The sequence below is a fragment of the Pleurodeles waltl genome, chromosome 6 (genome assembly GCF_031143425.1).
Source record: "Pleurodeles waltl isolate 20211129_DDA chromosome 6, aPleWal1.hap1.20221129, whole genome shotgun sequence".
Lineage (NCBI taxonomy): Eukaryota > Metazoa > Chordata > Amphibia > Caudata > Salamandridae > Pleurodeles > Pleurodeles waltl.
The window spans coordinates 862,621,794-862,643,274 of NC_090445.1; the positions used below are offsets into that span (position 1 = coordinate 862,621,794).

Here is a 21,481-nt window from a genome sequence, read left to right on the forward strand (position 1 = left end):
ACATCTGTGAATGAGGCTCTTTGCATCTGGACTTTATAGGTGAAATCAGAGAATATCATAATCCAGTGGTTGTCTACCATTATGTCACACTTGAGTCTGGCCTGGGCAAGGATATGGTCGCAAACTTTGAAGTGCAGTAGTTTAGCAGCTGTAGGTCTGGGGGAGCTCCAGGTGGCCTGGTCAGTACTCTGTGAGCGTGTTCCAAAGCGTGTTATGGGGACAGACCCTTTGGGTCCAGGTAGCCAGTTCTCCAGGAGGTCAGTCATGTTACTGAAGGAACCTTCTATGTGCTCAGGAAGCCTTTAAATCCAATACTTCTTCTTGCTCTATTTTCTGCGTCGTCTGCTCGTGCTTCTAGAGCACACACTTTTACTGCATTGTCGTACATCTGCTCACGCATCTGCAATACCTCCGGGGACATGTCTGCTGAGGTCTGTTCTGTGGAGGTGCGCGATCTGCCAAATGCCAGTGATCATCTCCTAATAGGCAAAGGTCTGTTACCATTATATCTATTTTCAGCTCTAGGGCTTCGCGGGATGCTGCGATAGGTTGAAGGGCAGTATCCAACGTTGCACTGGGTTGGACGCTCGGGTAACTGCTAGGAGGCACCGCCATCTCATGTTTATTTGAAACCCCTGTGCCAATGTGTGCCCCAGGGGTGGCAGGCTCTTTTTGCTCTCTTATTCTGCCAATATTATCTCAGTGAATGTGTTATCTTGAGCCCAAGTCAATGTTAAAGAACACTCCACCAGCAGGTCCGTTTACTATGGCAGGCCCAGTGAAGATCCACAGAGTGCTCTAACGTCCCTGTGGGCTCCCAGAGTAGCGCTGCTCTGCACGCTCAGAGGGTGAGGATGACGCGGGCCCCCTCGAAATGTAACTTCAGTGAGGGGGAAGAAGTTCCACTAGGCCCAAGTTCAATTAAACGAAGAGCTTTAGTCCTTGTGTCGGCACGGGAACCTCAGCGCACGTCCGCCTGCATTAGGCATTAGGCCACACTGTGGAGGGCTACTCATTACATTCCGGGGTGTGGCAGCGAGTCATATAGTATTCCTGTTGTATTCCGAAAGTGAGCACGAGGATTTGTCTAGTTTTCCCCTCTCTGCGCACAGCTGTCTCCGCTGCCTTTTCCGTTGCTCATTCAGTGACCCAGTACCTTCCAGGAGGGTAGGGGAGTGCTCCAAATTGTGTAGCCCCCCCTCCACCTGCACCGCTGAGACCCAACAGTAATAGCTGAACTTGTGGCCTCATGTTGCATCAGCACGGCTTTGGTCCCGTATAGAGATCAGTAGCTGTGCACTCCGTACCTTTCATATTCTTGCTGCTCCTTTTCTTCACACAGCATCCGCGTCTTTCAGTTATTCCCGGGGCCCCAGTGTGCCGGTTTCTGCTTTTCTACTCGGCGAGAGTCTCCGCTCGCTCCGCGGCTCCCGGCACCGCACAGCCAGTTTTCAAGCCTCCTCAGCCACCAGCGCAGGCCGTCCGCCCCGGGTCGGAGTCCTCTCTCCTCCGGGGTACGGGCAGCAACACCAACGGGTAGCTTCAGCTGTTGTTCTTCAAGGCAGGGAATGGCTTTTGGAAGGAGTATTTCATTTTGTGCCTCCCCGGCAGCACTCATCAAGCGCCTAGAGCATCAGCTAGAGACATCAGGACCGCATCAGCGCACAAGTCACGCTCCCTGTCAACACAGTCTCCTATGGAAACTTGGTTGTAACTGTAACTGCACAGTACCGGAGACCACTGTGTAGAATACCCTCCCAATGTGTCAATTAACCATATTACAATGTATTACACATTTAACAAATGTACACAAATAAATAATTACAAAATACATATTAACATTAACTCATATAGCATTTACGAAACACTACCTTCGCAACCCCAAAAAACAATAACTTGTCATAAAATATAATTTTTTTTAAATCACAATAACTTATATAGTTAAATAAAAACAATACAATAAAACATCATACAAGAAAAATGATATTTTGGTAAACAATATTCGAAACTTTAATTTTATTGGAACAAGTACAAGAATTATTTACTCTTCCTTTGATATTTTTGTCCACAATGTTTTGTAGCCACAATATTCTGTTCGTAATGTTATGGTAAGATGACATTTTGAAGTCAATATTTAGGTAGAATACCGATGTATCCTCACTTCAGTGATGAAGGACTGCTTTGAGGAACGCAAGCAGACAGGCAGTATATAATGTAATGTAACACAACTCAGCCTTTCTGTCACACGGTTTCACCAATGATTTGCTCACTTGGCATTTCCAGGCAGCGCTTGTCTCTTGTTGTCAGTGTGCCATGGAACAGGGATCCATGAAGAGGAGCCTGTGTACACACCCTGAACAAAATGAGTAGTGTTTTGAGAAATCGAGTATAATTTACCCTATGGATGTGATCCGTGGGGGGACGGTAAGTCTTGAAACCGGATAGCCAACCCCAGGTGCAGTTGAAATATGTTTGCCTGCATGGCTTAAAGCTTGTTGAGTATTGGCCTTCTAACCATCTGCCGGACCCAAGTCAGTTGCTTCCTGTCGCTTGGGGTCTCAAAAGACCGCATTAGCTCGATTGCTACCTTTTTAGTGTGCTCATGGCTGGCTTAGCTTGTGAAGCATGGATGGTGGAAGTTCACCTGCAGTCGTTTTGGGGCTGAGTCTAGAGCTGGCATTTCATTAGAAACGCCAATTTATCTTTGTCTATGGAATTAGCTGTGTTGTCTAGCTCTGCTAGGGTATTTGAATCCTTTTTAGGCACAGAAAAGTATTTACGTGTGTGCAGGACTCATGTTTCTATGTACATCTGTTCCCTCTGTGTCTCCCAAAGGCTAGGTTCTCTATCTTGTAGGGTGTCAACTTAATGGTGTAATAGGATATTCTGTGATTCATGGATGTGGGATGCTGATTTTTGGGATAGTTAAGGAGTCATCCTGGTATGATGAAGGGTAGGCAGTTAAGCCTTCATCAGAGAAACAAGGTAAACAGGTAGACAAAGCACAACTTTAAAATCAACAAAGCTAGTCAGAACACAAAGCAAATGTCACAATTTAGAAAAAGACCAACATTTTTCTTCGTTTTCGAAATGTGTATGCCACTTTTTCAGAACGTTAAGAGCTATTCACAATGTTCCCTTTCATTGTCCTTTTAAACCAAATAAATTATATTTTATCTTATGAAAGTCATTCTAAGCCTTACTAGAATCTAAGGGCTCTAGTACTCCAATACTTTCATGGAAAAAAAACATACATCTTGAACTTTATGGCCCATTGGTATGTGGAGGATGAACCTTAGCTTCCTTCCTTTGTCACACTTAGTTTAAATGTTTGTACTGGGGATTCAACAAACAGAAAAAATAAGCATTAGCCCCCCTGAGATACCCAAGCCCCTCTTACTAACCATTTAAATGATGACCTCTTCAATTGGTCTAATTTTGCATCGTTGTAAGAGAAAACCCAATTGTTCCTCTTACAAATAACCACATTTACAACATAAAATTGACAGAGAAGGTGTTGTGCCATTCTCCACACTTCTAACAGTCTTGTACCTCATTTTGCAAAAACACACCTTCTCTCTAATTCTAACCTCGGTCTCTTTCCTTTTAGGCGGCCTTGTTGCTGAGAGGAAAATACAGTAAGGTCGTGGAGGAATATGTGTTGGTTGACTGCCGTTATCCCTATGAATATACCGGGGGGCATATAAAGGTATTATCACACTATCTCATAAGTATATATCCAAGATTATCAGTGGGAACTTGTGTATTTTCCGTGGTGATAAGTAGGTTTGGTGCTTCGAGATGATACTACTGTGATATTTTTTATAGTACTATGCATGCTGAATGCCGCGGCGTAAATCTATCTGCAGGTTTGAAGTCTGAAAAAAGAAAGTGTAGCAGAATCTCGGTATCAAACAGGATATAGAAATAAAATGTGTACATTTACAAGATACTTAAAATATTACTCTATGGGGGAAATATTTTATTTTTGTTAACAACTTCTTAGTTGTGCCCATATTGCCATACAACCTCAGCGAGGTGATATATGCTCAGTGTGCTTAGTGTCAATCGACAATATGTATTTAGTTTATAAAGAAAACACAGTAATATCAGCAATTAATGCTTAGCTCATATAGGTCTCACTCTTAGATCTCATTAGTGGAACTCATTAAATGAAGTGAGTGGAAATCTGCCCTACAACTTTCATGACTTAAATGACAAGCTTTTGTTCACTAACCTTAATCTACAAATATTTGTGTAAAAAACACGAATGATGCCATGAACCAAATTATAAATATTTGCACATTTCTGACGATATTCAGATATTTTTATTTTTAGGGGGCATTGAATCTTTACAGAGAAGAGCATCTCCTCAAAACCTTCCTTCATGATCCTCAGAGCCGTCTTTCTGTACAACGAAGAATCATCCTAATCTTCCACTGTGAATTCTCCTCAGAGAGAGGACCAAAATTGTATGTCTTTTTAAAATACGATGTAAAAAACAGTATTAATCTCAGTTTGTATTCTTCTCCCTTTTCTATTGGACTCCATTTCTATTTATTGTGAAACAAACTATGAAGTATTTTGATGGGTAAAGTGCATTACACAGAAGCTGATGACAATTCAACACCTCTAGCGGAAACAGATGTCAGTCGACCAGACTTGCAGGCAGGAGATGTTGTGGGATGTTTGGGCCCAGCTACTCTACACTTCCTGCAAAAATACAAAATTATAGTTGCTCTCATGAAAAAGGACACCAAATATACACCAAAATCGTGGGTTATGACTCAGGTAGAACACAATTTAGGTTGCTTCAGTAGGCTACCTTGAACGTTTAATACCTTGAAAGTTTATCTGGTTGACTAGCAGTTGCCAGTAATGTGAGCGTCTGTGATGGCCTTAATTTAAAGTTTTGCTCAGCCTCTCCTGGTAGATTAAAATATCACAGTACTGAAGTAAGAACGTGTTGTACCAAAAGTCCTTTGCGTAGCTTGGAAAAGCTCTGCCTCTGTGCACTTGCATGTTTTCTAGCTAACCTTTGTATCCCCCCAGTGAGTTCAACAATCATGAGAGCCTACTAGGGATTCTCATGTTTTCTGCTTTTTGTAGATATCATGAACTGTGTTGTTGATGTCAGGTGGCTCTCCAAAGTCTAACCCCTTTTCTAAATGGTAGTGACCTCTGCCCTCCCAACTCAGGCTACGTGGTGCCTGGCTGTGGTAGCAGTGAGATTAATCCAAAGAAAAAGTCTCTTTATCTGTATCCCTGAAGGAGAGACTGCCTGCCAGCCCCCCCCAAGTGAACAAGAATTGGCAAAGCCAATAGGTCTCGCCTACTAGACAAGGGATGTCAGTGTTTGGTCATGTTGACCAGCACCTCAAAAGCTGTGCACCACGACTGAAAGCTAAAAAAGGTGATATGACCTGCCCAGCGCTGGTCATGTCATAGCACTTTTCTATTGCTGGAGGGAGGGAGTGTAAGGTGGAAGGGAATATGGAGGTAGGGGAAGGCAACACTGAGGGCGGGGCAGCAACAAGGACAATGGAGAGTGCAGAGACAAAAGCACTAGGATACAGGTATATCATAGCGCTTTATTCAGTACAGTGGGCAAGTCAGTGGGGACAAGCAACAACTGGGGGAGGGAGTGCAAGTGGGGGCTAGCAACAAACGGTATGAGAGGCAGTTGAGGTGGGATTAAGCAGCAACACAGAGAGGGCTTAGGGAGCAAGCAACAACACAGAGAGCATGGGTGGGGACAAGCAACAACACAAATGTTGGTAAATAACAACAAGAGTGGAGGTAGAGGTGAGAAGTACACAAAGGAGCCTGCTGAAAAAGAGGCACACTGATAGAGTGCTTAAACACAAAAAAAGTATTGCCTACAAAAATTGGTAGTGGAAGGACACAACAAATGCGGAGCAAACACACAAACAGGAAGTCAGCCTACTGCAGCTAACTAATATGAAGCAAGCAAATGAGAGCAACAACGAAGCCAGCCAATGGTAAGCAATAGGCGGTGTCTAAGCTCACTGATAGAAAAAAATGATTTTGAAGAGACAGTGCATTCACTTCATAGACAAGACCGAAGAAGGACATCCAATATTACCTACACTATGGTATGATGTAAGGTGCCTATGAAGGATCAGTGGCAGGTTTTGTGGAATTATGATCCATCCTGTAATGTATGACAACAAAATTGCTGCCTTTTATCTCCACCTAAGAACTCTGTCTTTTTGAGGGGGAAGGTTTGGTGGAAAGGGGTGGCTGCAAGAGGCTAAGTTGGACCAGTAGTCTATCTGGAGCAGATTAGTGCATCTACCTCTAACTACACCAAGTTTGTGAGGTCATAGTAGGAGGCTGTTTTAATCTGTTAGCAAATCCTGTCCACTCCCGCAGATACACTGCGCTTCTTTGGGCTGCCTCGCTGAACTGTGCAATGGTATACTCATGCTCTCTTATCATTTATCATTCTTTTCCTCGTTGGCACTGGGCTCCCAATGAGTCCTCTAACTTCCTATCACACTGCCATTCCTGAAGGCTGTAAAAAATACACTGTCATCATGAGGGAGCAAAGGGCGGCAGGCTAAAGTTTTGTTATTTTTCCTAAATGTATGTATGATGTTAAGTTGGATTTTATATTTTCTGAATTGATTGTGTCCTTCTGGTGCATATGCATTGGATCAATCCTCACCTTAATTGTAATTGCAGACTTTTGCACACAGTCGATAGATCAACTATACAAAGTGTTGGTCACATTTCCCTACAAGTAGCTCAGCTTGAATAATGAGGTCCCTTCTAACCTCCTGGCAGGTGAGTTTTGATCATTCTGTTGGAGTCATTAGTTTGTGCCTATTGGCCATTGGTCAACAATACAGGAGGGCAAACGTGTAATGAAAATCACGAAAATATCCATGGAACGTGAATTGTCACTAATATCCAATGGATGTTCAAGAAGCAGAAGCAGTTCACTCAGGAATCAAGCCTCCAGGCATGTGAATTCTCAAACTCCTTTATTTTAATAGATTCTCTAGTTTAAAAAACAGACCCATATGCAAGAATCATCAGGGCCTAAGAAACAAACGTATGCAGCTATCTTTCCACAACATACAAAATCATACTAAAACCATACATGGAAGGGCCACTTCCTTATTTGCTGTCTGATTAATGTACTGTCTAGTACACTTAGGGATTCTAGGAGCATGGTTCGCACTAAAAGACCATAGGCAAAATGTAATGTTACTAGTGAAAATTAAAAGCTTTAGTCATATTTTATTGTGGATCTCTGCACCACCAATATCGAGCAGGCCTTTACAAATTCAATCTGCTTCCCCTATTTCTGCAAACAGATTGGGGGGTAGGGCCGGCTTTAGCGCTGGTGGCGCATGGTGGGACAAACTGTTTTGACACCCCCCTCTGGCATGATCTCCTCCTCAGGTTCCAGTGAGAGGCAAAAGTGCCTCTCATCTCTCCTCCTCGGACAGATTACCAGCAGTACCAAACTGAGACCCTCAGGGTCGAATTCACTTAAAACCTCTTCAATGCTGAAATAGTTTTAGTTGAAGGCAGAGTAAGTATAGGAACCCTACCGGTCCAAAACAAAGGAAACCACTGAGGGCACATCGTCTGAACTCAGCTCAACACCTAAAAGTATTTGTGACCGGGGCATAGGACATAGAGCCAAAGAAGGACATATCAGCCCCAAAAAGAAGGGGACAAGCAACGGTCAAAAATGAAAAGTGCCAGTTGACGTTAAAAAGAAAACGTGCAGGCTCGTAGCCGAAACAGCAGCGGCTTCTGCAGAGAAAAAATAATTTTAACAAATCCCTTAGGAAATTCAAAATCTCACAAAAAAACAAGTGAAGCAGAGAAGAACACCTGCAGCAAGAGTTTGAACCCTCCTAACACCTAAACCCCAAGAGAAGAAACAAGGAGTTCTACGAGGTAAAATAACTTTTTAGGTAACCCGTGTCAAACACAGAACAGGAGCTACATATAACTAGGTAAAGGATATGAATTGACATGGTGGGCAGAATAATTGAGAGATCGGCAGCTACATCATGGAGGATAGCAAATTCAACTGTTCTCTTAAATTGTTAAAGACACCAATAGTTTGATGAAAAAAAGACCTGGTTCAGCATCACCCAGATCTGTACAACAACAGATCTAAATGAATAATTCAAGAAGGGAAAAACAATAGCAAATACATGCTTTAAATCTGCTTTGGACACTGCAGGAACGACAGGCAGGCAAGAGTCAGATTCCGAGAGGGATCGAGATGGACTTGCATTTGGACGTGTAAGAGTGGACCCCCGACAACTAATACCGATACGGGGCAAAATAAAAGTTTTCGAACATGAGTGGATAGAAATCACCTTGGACAAATAGGCACTAAAGTTAATACAACACAGATCTGGCACAGCATTGGAACACAAACCACAAAATATAAAAACAAATGAAAGGTTTTACAAAGGAACAGAACGGAAGGTCCAACAGCAAGATGCAAATGCTACAACGGCAGGCCACAAAGGAAGCCTGCCCTGTGGAATGCACCAAGGGAGTGTTCTTGTATTTTCTGGTCCAAGACCAAACATGATGCCAATCTTAGATATGAGACTCATTATATAGATAAAGACCAAAGGTTCAAAATGATCACAATCCAGAACCAAAACCCATACTAGAAAAAGGAGACTGTATGGCGACGATAGACCTTAAGGACACATATTTTCTATACTGATAAACAACAAGCACGTGGCATATCTCGGTTTTGTGGTAGATAACTCACATTACCAGCTTAAAATACTGCCCCTTGGGAAAACTTCAGCATCAAGTGTATTCACAATTTGCCTCACAATGGTTGCAGCTCACCTCAGAAGACAGGGGTACATGTGTATCCCTACCTAGACTACTGGATGCTAAAGGCGATCTCCAAATAGAAGTACAGAGACAGCATAAGGAAAGTGATGCACCTCCTAAAAAAGGGTTGGGATTGGCCGAAAATGCCACCACCTAGGAAACAGAGGGATGACCCTGAGATACGTAAAGGGGAGGGCCTTCTTGGTAAAGAAAATAATCACTGCACTAACAGAAGAAGCTCACCTCTACCAGAAAAGGCAGTCTCTGTCAGTGAGAACAGTTAAGAAACTATGGTGCATGAAAGCTTCCTGTATACCACTGATCTCATTGTCTAGGTTGCACATGAGACCAATTCAGGATGGTTACAAAACCAATGGTCACACCCAGCAGGGGACCGGGAGGATCTATCCAGAGCATAAAAGGAAATGCAGTGGTGGAATGTTCAAAATGTATCAAAGGACAGATAAGTTGAACAACCAGCCCCCATCTGTGACCATCACAATAGATGCATCCCACACAAGATGAGGAGTGCACAAGTGGACACTAACCATCAGGGGCCAATAGAGCTTTAATGAGGCAATAAAGTATAATGACATCCTGGAGCTCCGAACTGTCTTCCTGGCTCTGAAGGATTTTCATATGGAAGACAGTACTGATATAAACAGACAACACAACAGCTATGTTTTACTTAAACAAGAAGGGGGTGAAATCCTATGCCCTGTCTAGATTAGCACAGGAGATTTGAGAATTGGCTATACAAAGGGATATAATGTTAACAGCCATACGTCTGCCAGGTGTCCAAAACAAAGAGGCAGACAGACTAAGCAGAACAGAAAACTTGTTACCGAGGGGGAACTCAAACAAGATGACGTTCAAGTCATTTACTGGGAATGGGGAATACTGGTAATAAACTTGTTTGCCACACCCACAAAAGCAAAATGCCCACATTTTGCCTCTATCTACACCACCAGTCTGTAGTGAATGCTCTATAGAAAAATTGGTCATTGACGTTTACATACGCTTTTCCACCAATACTGTTAGCCATAAACAAGTACAGATTGCCAGAGATGACAACGAAAATCGTAGCATCTGAATGAACCATGCAGGCATGATATTCAGACTTCGGGGAAATAAGACAAGGCAGAGTAAGGAGGCTACTAACCTTTCAGGACTTGCTAATCATACAGGTGGGACAGGTGTGTCACCCAGAACCAAACTCCATCAGCCTAGTGGCATGGCTCCTGAGGAAATGAGTTTGGATATGTGGGCCTACTTCAGAGATGCTGGAAGTGCTAAGGGGAAGCCAGGAAACTAACGACAAGGAATGTTAACACTGCCAAATTTCACTGGTAAGCACAGTGGTGCAAAAAAGAGAAACGGACACAACACATATCTAGGGACACCTCAGTGATTAGGTACCACTGTTGCTGGGAGAGGGAGGCTTTAATCACTGCACTGTTAAATCTAAAGGGAGATGGTTTACATCAAAAAGAGGACCGCTTTCATTTTGCAATCATGACACGTGTCGCAATATCGTCATAGAACTCTCATCACAATAAATATTGTTTAGATCAGCAACTCGACTCTTTGATTTCGTGTAATCTCTGCACCAATGCAGAATGAAAGTTCTGTCAGTACCTCTGTGTCTTTAGGGGCACAACATATCCCACTTCCCACACTACTTCACGAAGTATTTCTGTTGACGCCCATACATAGCTTTGGCCATATACTCAAACACTTCCACCCAAGTGATTACAACATCTATGCCAAGGCACTCTTTCAGCTACAATAATCTGCATGGGTGTGAGCAGGTCCCATCACTCTCCTTCCGAGTGGGGTTACCTGGGTATCTTTACTTCTGTGCTGCGTTATGTATGGAGAAGAAGACAGGTAGACATATCGGGGAAGATTGGCAGAGACGAATATTTGCTGTGTTTGGGAAACTGATGAAAAAAGGTTGACTGTGTAGTCTCCCACACACTAACCAGATTCTGACACAGGCCCACTCCCCTTTCAGATGCACCAGCATATCCGGTGTGCAGGACATTTGCCTGCACGCCAACCAGTCGTGCATTTCATCTGAGATTTTTCCAGAAGTTAACTAGTATGACATCCGCTAAAACTTGTGCCCCCTCAAAACCTCCAGGGGTGTAATGCTTTATAATGTCATGCCACAACACTGTTAGTTACTATTAAACTCGTTTCACTATAACTCTCTCTAAATCTTAGAATTCAGATTATAAATGTCCTCACTACCAAGATGAAGTGCACCAGCCAGAAGAGGGAGTTTACTGAATTGATTAAACTTCTTACTTTCCAACAGGTGCCGCACTTTGAGAAAGTTGGACAGAAACGCTAATCCGTATCCCACTCTCTGCTACCCAGAGCTCTACATATTGAAGGGAGGATATAAGGATTTTTATGGGAAATTTCAGGTAAAATATATGTTTTGTTGACCTTTATTTAAAAAAAACAAGGCTCACATGCTGTTATTTCAATTCGGAGTAGAAAGTATCATTTTCCTTATCAAAACAATGTATCAACGTTTAAAGTTTTCAATTGTATCTACCTGGGAGCAACAAGAAAGTTTGTATCTCGCTGTTACCCTGCTATTTTATGGTCTACATTAGAAACCGTGTACAAGGTTCTAGAATTAGAAAATATGATTAATGCTGACATTTTTTGTTACCTAAATCTATTGTTATTTGTGTTTTCATGGTACTCTCATAATTGTTCATAAAGCTCACTGTCAGTTCAGGCTGAATACAATTATTCCAGAGATCTATCATGGTGTTGAGAACACAATTTCTAAGCTGTACAAAATGTAATAACACCGGATATGTCATTTGTTGATTATCTGATAGAAGACAGCCGTGGAACTAACTGGTTTAGTGTAAGGATATTAAATACATTCAATATTGAGAAATATTCAAATATCAGCAGAATGCTGCCTCTAACAGATCCTTTATGTCAGCTGAAAGGGAACTGTTCAAAGTCATGCATCAAAAACAAGTACTGGAGTGACTCCTAAACACATGGGGATACTATCATAGGTGTGGCAAACACATAAAGTGCGGCACCATCTCCTTAGCTATCTATGATCGAAGCTCACCTCGTCTTGCTTGATCGCCATAAAGGCTAACACAGCGCTGGCCATGTATCGCGCCAATTATTAGATCATGGTAAGTAATTTCATACGTATGGGTTGTTTCTACAATTCCATTATAAGGCTCTTGTTTTGCTGGATCATAAGTACTACACACCAGTACTACACAAAGTTCTTTTCTCAAAAAATTAATGTGCCTAGTAGGTACACTGTGCTTCAGGGAAGGAAGGTTTATTTGAACCAGTAGCCTCCATGCCATAGTGTTTCCTGTCATTTAAAGCAATGAGTAAGTTGTGGCCTTAGCTGGTGTCAGAATCAGCAGCATCACCAAGCTGATGGATCTCTGAAAAATGAGGACCTACTCAATAAGGAGCACACCCCAATTGTGATTGAATGCCACCAGCTTTAAGAATTACATATACTAGGAGCTATACACAGTTAAGTTAAACCTTTATCTCATGCACCTATGCCTAATTTTTTTAAAAGGCTGCCTACATTCACGATGACATAGAAGGACAACCCACCACATTGAGAAATCCTTTCCTACCTTAAGGGGACCACTGTCCTGAAAGTGCATCTAACAGTATAGCGGAAGCACTTTCAGCAAAGCTGAATGCTATACTGACCATCATGTTATAGCAGAAACATATCTCCAAAGTGAAGAGCTTTTTCTGAAATGCAAAAAAGAAATGTACCTGACATGAAGGCAGTTTCCCCCTGGGCGTCAGGGCATCTTTCTTTTCTTGTTCAGGACTGACATACCTAGCTCGGTGGTCCTGTGAAGAAAAATCATTGGTGGGTGACACACCCTAAATGAGGGAGTTCCTCTGCCACTATGACTGTGTATCTCCCTGATGGATATGCTTTCGGATCAAAGCCTTCCAACTGAAAAGCCAGCTCAGGATCCACCGTCAAAAACCTGGCAGTTTCCTCAACTATAAATGGGTGGGAGGGGCTCCAGAGATTTAACACAGAACACCCAACAAACTCCTGCAAGCAGTTCACTTCCCTATCTCTACCATCCAGGTGTCTCTTTCTTTGCTTCAAAGGCTCTCAAACCACATGTGCCAACAAACGTAACCCCGTAAGTATCAAGTGCACGCAAACGTATTGGCCTTTCAGTCTGCCCACCAGCTCTTATCAGTTGTCCATACTATTAAAGGTCGGCCATCTTGAAATTTCCAACCTCAAATCTGACCATAACTTGCATACTCTGTGCATCAAATAATCCTATCTTAATGCACATTCCCAACTATTACTGATTAAAAAGTTTTTACACAATACATTGTGAGGCGCAATATCAGTAAATCAGAAGGACATCCTCAAATGCAGATCAATGCTCACCACAAACAAATTAGAATGCCACAAAATTCCAGTGTCTTTATCTCTTTCTGGTGGTGTCTAACTGTACATCATCTATCACCCGCCCAAAATGAGAGCCAATTTTACTCACCAGGTCTCAGAGGCCTTTATCAGGCGAGGGCAAAGTGGCCACAAAAGCCGAAACTCAGATTGGGGAGTGGCAGCTGAAGAGCCAGAGATAAGGTGAGGAGTGATCAACCACAACATGAAAGCCTGCACATGCTTGACGAGCCCATGACTCGAATCCTTTAGAAGTTGGGAAAGAGGCATTTCCATGCTTGTCTTTTCACAGGCTGTCAAAACTGGACTAACCACCTGCAAAGACAGTGTTAGAAAGTTCAATGACAGCAATTTTCAGACTGGTGACAGGTCTGTTCACTTGTGTCTTCCTTGAGAGTCTGTCTAACAATTCCAGTGATTTGTATCTGTGGGTAATAGAGACGACAGATGGGTTCCTTAAATTGCATGCAATGCGGCAATCCTTCCTCTCTGTGACATTATGGCAACCAAGAGGGCCTTCTTCGTTAAGATGCCTACCCTCACTGGTTTTGATGAAGCGTATCCTCCACTCTCCTGCTCAGCAGATCACTGGCACATGAAATTTCAATTACATCATTCCCGTCCAGATAGTCCTGGCCTTGCTGCAATTACATTAGCGTAGTAAATTAATTAAATATCATTATACAGACAAAAAGTGCAAATGGCAGGGTATAAAACTGATGTTTAAATGTGTTTATTACCATAGAAACACTTCAGACAGTGTCAATTGTCCAACAACCTATATCTTCACAATAATCTTGGTCTCATAATCAGCTAATAACATCTATCCAGAGAATACCAAAAACTCAAATATAAATAAAGAAATGAACAAAGGACATTCCAGAATTACTTAATCCCCTTTCCTTCCCAATGAACCCAACTGGGTCTACAGAAGAAATGGACAGCAGTAAACTCAAAACATGAAGAAAATTCCTGCATGGTCTCCGACTGAGAAGCAATCCCTTGTCCCGGCATGTGGGGGTATGAATAATAACCAGGCCCCATGGAACCACCACAGGCCCCTCCTCCCAAAACACACTTTTAAGGAATAGTCAGCTTGAAGCTGCAACACATGCATCCATTAATGTCCTTGCCAAATCCACCCAAGAGAATAGGTATTTCCTGCCCTGGTATTCAACTCTCAGTTTCAGGGACAATTGTAGTCTCTGTAGCTCTGTTTGTAACCTTCTGCCTGATCTCCATCGGCTCTGTCTTTTTGACCAGAGTTTGAGGGTTCTAACCAGGGAACAGCAACAGTTGTCTCCCCCAACTCACAATTGTGTCCTGTGCCATAGCTGGATGGGTGAATATGTTAGTATCTTTTGATGTTGTGATATCTGGTGTGAACAACTCTACTGGCCATTTCTCGTTCCATTCATGACCGCCACTAATATGAAGCCTCCAGGTAAAAAGGTGCCCCGTCAGTTAGCATGAACATTCCTCCCCAGGCAGTCAATTACTGGCATAGTCTGCGAGGTCTCCGTAGGGAAACCCACCAGAGATTGCCGGCCAAGTGCTATTACTGATGCTTCATTCAGGGACTGGCAGTAGCTCTGGTGTAATATGAGCCACTGCTCACCAGCCATTACAAATAGTAGTGTTGATACCACTTACTTTCGTTTGTCTGGATTCCCCCAGTACTTTACTCATGGCTAACTTCCTCCCAGCTCTCTGAGGCTCTGGTGCTCCTGTGGCCACTCCTTATCTCTCACTATGGGAAGTGACCAAAGTGGTAGTGCCTCTATTAGCACACGCAGTTTCACAAAATGGTAAAGGTTCTGGGATTCACCAAACAGTCGAAAAGGTTTCACGTTAAATCTATTGCCAGGGCACCTCTTAAGTACCGTGGAACGTTCAAATTGTCTAAAGAATGGAAACCCAGCTTGGAGCTCTAAACTATAGACCCCGTCTTGGGATCAGACTCACAGTTCCACTGCTGGGGTTCAATGACTCCAATGATGTTCCCTCTCGCCCACCTTGTTCTCTAACTTAAGCCATGCCAGCGTACACTGGGGTATGGGAATTGGGAAAAAACACAAATACTGTGTAGCACTGTTGTGTGGACATGGTAGGAAAACGTGTGGTTTGAAAATCTCTGGTCCTATAAGAAGTAAACAAAGCCACATTAGCTCAGCAAACTTACAGGATTAACCACATTTAGGTTATCGCATTACAATATGCCTTTTTAGAGTCTGACAGCCCACTGCATGTTCTTTATGTAGATTGAGTGATTCTCCTATAACATATAAGACTGTGGGTAAAATAAATTCAGACTCTTCTATACTGCCAGTATAGTACGCATGCCATGTCTTTAAATAGCATTCAGAAACAATACTGCCCTTGTAGAAACATCTATATCATGCAAATACTGGTGAAGACTCTCTGAGGACTTAGCCTATGCAATTTTACCTCTTCCTTAGTTCATGATCTCTGTCCTTTTTTACATATGGGATTTAACTGCACGATTTTTGCCTTCCTAGTTTATCTCCTCTATGATTTCAATATAGCGAGCTAAGACAAGCATACAAATTGCCAATGGTTCTGATCATAAATTTAGATCTCCTACCTCCTGGGCAAAGCTAATTCACTGTACTTGCTTCAGAATATGATCCTGCCCTAGGACATTGTTTATCTGAGATGCCTTTACGCCTCCTGGTAAATCCTTTTTGGCCAGCTGCAGCAAGCAGCCGGCCCACTTTTCAATGGCAGGCAGCAGTGTCTTCATTCCATAAAAAAAAAAATAGTTAGGCAGCCCAGGTCTGCGCATTGTTTTTAGCAAATTTGCTATTGATTCCACGACATCAAGGATGGATTGCATGGCTGCAGTTAGTGCATGGGTGGATGAGTCTTGTTCATGGGACAGATTACGTATATTTATAGTAGTGTCCAATCCAAACGCCTACCAGGGATTCAGATAAATCCCTGTCCTCTCTTTTTACTGAATTATGCAGTTTCTGTAGTTCTCACCACAGCGTTTGCTCCATTTTGCTGTTCGCTTTTCACTCTGAACACTGTAGGTCCCCCTCGTTCAAGCAACAGCTGAGCAGCTACAAAGGAGGGCACATCTTGCTCAAATAGCTTTTCCAATGAGCACTGAGAAACCCTTACTGCTCAATGCAACTTACAGGGACTGGGAGAACAATACAGAAAAAAAAAACAATGCTCACAAAAGACAGGGCTGATTTCTAAGAACCAGGGACATGGAAAGCAAGATAGAACAAGGAACGAACAGACAGGACACCCTAACCAATTAATCGGGAAAATAAGGCACATACAAGAAACAAGAAATGGAAAATATGAGAACAAGGATTGGTGGAACAAGGAATACAGGGCAAAGACTCTGCACATAAACAAAATGAGGACAAGGAAAACTACAGAATCAGACAACAGGATAAGGGGCAAAGGAGTAATTGCATCAAGAGAGGATCTGCGGTGAGCAAACTGACCGAAACATGGAATAGGTCGTGAAGCAGAGCGGCAAGGTTCACACAGGCTCACCATGAAGGCGCCTACAAGAAGGCCGAGCTCAGGGGAGGAGCACAAGTGAGCCAGGTGCTGGGAGTCGCAGCTCCGCCTATAGAGAGAATGCTGCCCTGGGTCACAGAGAAGGAAAGACTAGAGGAGCTAGAGGGCACAATAGGGGACACGTGGAAAGCAGGAACTGAGTGTGGATCGGAGCTGAAACAAAGGACAGTGGAGAGACTATAATCATGCATAGGTGAATCTGTTGGGACCAGGGACCATAATAGTAAACAGAACCATGCTTCCAGGATATGACATAGGAAAGGGTTGACAAAGGAAGGGGCTCCGTAGACCACAATGCATCACTATGAGAGCGTGAACACCCGGACTGGGGCGAGAATTGAAGGAAGGTTTGAAATGTATCGGAGAGACTTCGAGTGTTTCATAGTAACCTTGCCAAAGGTAGGCCACCCAGAGCCCTTGTGAGTGCCACTTGTTCACAGGATGGCGGAACATGTCCTGGAACACATGCACAGTGTTCTGCCTACATACACCTCTTCTGGTTTTTAAAAAAGAGGATGAAGCCTCTACAGGATTTCATTTCCTGGCTCCAGAGAAGATATGCGTGAATCGCATGTTAGGATGTGGTATGAACAAGCAGCTCCACTGGGACGAGTCACTTATCTAAAGCTATGCAATTATTAGATCTTGAATTCCTCTTGAAGACCTAGGTGTCTATATCCCAGACAATGCGCCATTACGGAAAAAGAGCACAGGACCCAGATACAGTTTGCTTCCCTTAGTAATATTCCTGGCAAGTGGGCGGCTGTTCATGAACATCTTGCTGTTCATTTTAACTGTCAGATTAATTGTATAACCCATTCATGTTTTTGTCTTGCTACGAGTATGATTTAAATTATGTGATAAGTGTCACCAGCACTTATCTAGTCCAAATAAAGGACTTACCCCTTCCCTTCCTAATCACTTCTCCGTCCATCCCGTTGTCTTGACGAGCTCTACCTTCCCCGAATGAATCGACCATCGGTAAATAAGCGCTGATCCTCAGACAAGGTTAAAGCAAAACAGCGATACCGACCAGAAGACACTACCCTCTATAAGCATTTGAAGGAATTACAGAAACTAATAAAACAGGTACAGTAATACCTTAGTCAACCCTCAACCTCATGTTTTGGCAGGTACACCTGACAGGAGAAAACGGCTTACGGCACGTTGATAATTCATCTTATTGCTATCACTACACAGTAAAAAGTTACTGATTGTTGAACACCGTTAACGACTAATTTCAGTGGTTTTGAAATGGCTCTGTGTATGACTGATGTATATTTAAAAGCTATAGAAACATATGTGAAATATTTTTGAGGAAATTGAAGACCTAAGTACTTATTTATTCCAGAAGGATTCAATTAAATGTATGTTTTTGCTTCTCTTTGCACTCCCAAACCTACACACCTGTTTTTGAGGTGTAAGCCCTTGTTCTAAAGGGTTACAGTATCTAGCCCTTCTTCATACAGTTTTAATCTGCTTGGCTGCCCTTCAACCAATCAGAATGAATTCCCGTTTTAAGACCATTCTGCCCCACAGCCATTGCGAATAACAGGGCCTGTGCTCACCTCCCTGGTCTGGCTTTGCCGTCTAGTGGGGCACAGAAGGAACGGACCGCGATAGAGTGCCACATGCAGATTTTAAGTGCAAAAAGCACCCACTGCCACCACTTTGCATTCTTGCAAAAAGCATTCACCCACTCCTAATTACATTTTTGTATTCATGCTAATTTAGAACATATACTAGGATAATATTTGTTTTTCTTCTCTGAAACCGCTACCTTTTTTTCTACAGGAACTTTGTGAGCCTCAGGCATATGTGCATATGCTACATACAGATTTTCGAGAAGAGATGAGAAACTTCCACCGAAAAAACAATTCCTGGACAGCAAGGAGGACCCGAAAAGAACTGTTCAAGCCACAAAACTGAAATGTGAACTAGCTAAGTGGTCAGTTGTATTTGCCCTTTTGGCTCGTGCTTCTAGAATCTTTGTATTTCATACGGTCCATAGGTAAGTGGCCATTTTTGACCCAGCTCCTTTAGAACAACAGTTTGGGTCTTGGGTATTTCTGTATACATCTGTGACATGAGGACCTAATAAGACCTAGGAAGCAAAGACTTGAACAATCTTCTGAATTAAAGTTTTGAGACTTGATATGCTTCTCAATCAAAGTCCTGCGGCTGAATATTCTTCTGAATCAGTCATGCGACTGGACATTCGTCTGAATCAAAGTCGTGAGACTGGATATCCATCAACAGCCGATTAATTTGGATTTTAGATGAGCCTCCGGCTTGGAAAAAAGATCTGCAAAAGGGCATTTGATGAGTTGCTGGCAAACTCGACCAAACCACTCCAATAACCCTCTTCTATAAAATAATCATGTTCATTAGTGCTAAGAATCCAATCAGAATGGCAATTCAGTGGGGTCTTAGCGTTTTGATGCTAGGAATGAGGAGAGGTCTGCTGCTGAATACTGTTCGCACTGTAAAATTATTGTAATCATGGTTCACGTTTCTGTGACTTCTGTGTTTGCATAGAGGACTAACTAGGTCACACGTAGCTTAGCAGACATATTGAAGTGCCCGTATTCAGCAGATCATGGTTATTATTTATTTTTTAAATTATTATTTTTGCTAAAGAAAATGTGTAGTATATTTAAGAAATAGGAAACATGAAAAAAAATACAAATAAAGATTGACAGATGTTAACATTGTTGCTATTAATTTTGTTATCAATGTTGTTATTATTATTATAACTTGTAAACTGCTATATGTGTTCTAAAGGGTGTAGTGCTGAGTAGACAAAACAATCACAGCACAAAACAGTAGAGATCTAGATTTTACATTTGCCCCAAAAGTGTCATGCAATCTCATATAGATGTTACAGTCTCTGAATGTATTGACATAAAAAAGTAAGACCATAATAAAATTAGTGATGAAGACTAAATTTGTCAGAGGAAGGTGACAAGAAATGATGTAGACTGAGGTGAAAAAAAACGGCAGTAGTAGTTTTGCAGAAGATTGCTACCCAACGTACTTTCAAACGTAAGATTCAGTTTATTTCCTAATTTCAAAACCTCCCACCAAAATTCTGCCTCTTCCTTCATCCCAACTCACCTAGCCAATATTCTAAATTTTACCTACAATATATGCCTCCCAAATTCTGCTATTTCTTGCCTTGGAGCATTAGAACCCCAGGGTGGGGCAATGGACATACAGGTGTAGTGAACTGTTTTTAATGCTTTATCTATTGATTTTCAAGTAAAAAACAGAACATCAGTTGCCGCATGCAAAACGTGGTGCAGAAATGAGGTGCATATACAAACAACCCAATACTGGTTCCTTTGCTACAACGACGCATGTAAGCCAATCAATCTAGGTATATCTTGGTGAGTAATGCAACTAGGCGGCAAAAGAAAAACATAGGGTGAACGCATTAAAAAGCAGTACATCTAGTCCCTCAAGGGAGGGGGCCAACGGGGTTGAGGTGGAGTGGGTGGGGGTTGAGAGATCAAGGGCGTTGAGGCTAGGATGCCCAGTAGTCATAAGATAGCCACGGAGCGGGTGGCAATTGTTCTTAGGACGGGGGTGTGGAAGAAGTGTGACATACAGTTCGCTGCTGGTGTCACAGAAAACCAGGCTGTCGAGCCAGTCCTTGGAAGTGGGAGAGTGTTAGAAATGGGGTCTCTAGTTGGCAGTTGGTTTGCACCCTGTCCAAGTAGGGACCCTCACTCTAGTCAGGATAAGGAAGATACCCAACTCAGATAACCCCTGCTCACACCCTTTTTAGCTTGGCACAAGCAGTCAGGCTTATCTCAGTAGCAATGTGTAAAGCAGTTGCACATAACCCACAGTAATACAGTGAAATCATTACAAAAGGACACCACACCAGTTTTAGAAAAATAGCCAATATTTATCTGCGTAATACAAGACCAAAACGAGAAAAATTCAACATGCAGTAATAAAGATATGAATTTTGCAAGTATTAACTTAAAAATACAGGTCCTTGAGGTCGATAGTGCCGTCTGGGGCTACCACACGTTCGTGAACAACAAATCCAACAGTACAAGTCGGCCGCAGGGTCTCGGGCCAGCTACAGTGTCGGAAAGACCCGCCAACAGTACTTTGGAAATGTAGGGCGTTGTGATCCTCGCAATGCGATCCGGAGTGCATCGCAGGCGTTGGTTCTGGAGGTCGGTGCAGGGGTCGTCGGACCCTTGAAGTCACACGCTTTGCAGATCAAACTCTGGGCTGCTGACAAAGTCAGGAGCGCTGGCGTGGATGGCATTGAGGCTGCGGTGCAAAGCAGGACGATGCAACATGCGGCGCCCACAGGTCACGGTTTAGACAGCAGCTCGGTGACGGTGTCCTGGAGCATCGGTGAGACCAGGGCTGCAGTGTGAAGTGGGGCAGTGTGACATGTAGTGTCTCCAGGTCACGGTGCAGGCAGCGTTGTCTTCTTTGCTGAAGCGCTATCGTCAGTAGGCCCAAAGCGGCGGCACAGGGTGGCTCTGTGTGGCACCCGTGGGTCGCGGCGCAGACAGGGGCATGTGTTGACAATACTGAAGTCGATGGTTCTGGCGTTGGAGGACCGGG

General features: G+C 43.0%; 1 protein-coding gene across 1 annotated transcript in view; it reads left to right on the forward strand.

Moving 5' to 3' along the window:
- LOC138302052 (M-phase inducer phosphatase 1-A-like) overlaps nt 1-19,734 on the forward strand; it is a 118,867-nt gene extending 99,133 nt beyond the window's left edge. Inside the window, exons 9-12 of the mRNA XM_069242452.1 lie at nt 3,611-3,709; nt 4,339-4,472; nt 11,177-11,288; nt 18,680-19,734. Of these exons, the coding sequence (XP_069098553.1) occupies nt 3,611-3,709; nt 4,339-4,472; nt 11,177-11,288; nt 18,680-18,814 (480 nt within the window). The 3' untranslated portion in view covers nt 18,815-19,734. The remainder of the gene's footprint in view (nt 1-3,610; nt 3,710-4,338; nt 4,473-11,176; nt 11,289-18,679) is intronic.
- The last annotated feature ends 1,747 nt before the right edge of the window (nt 19,735-21,481 follow it).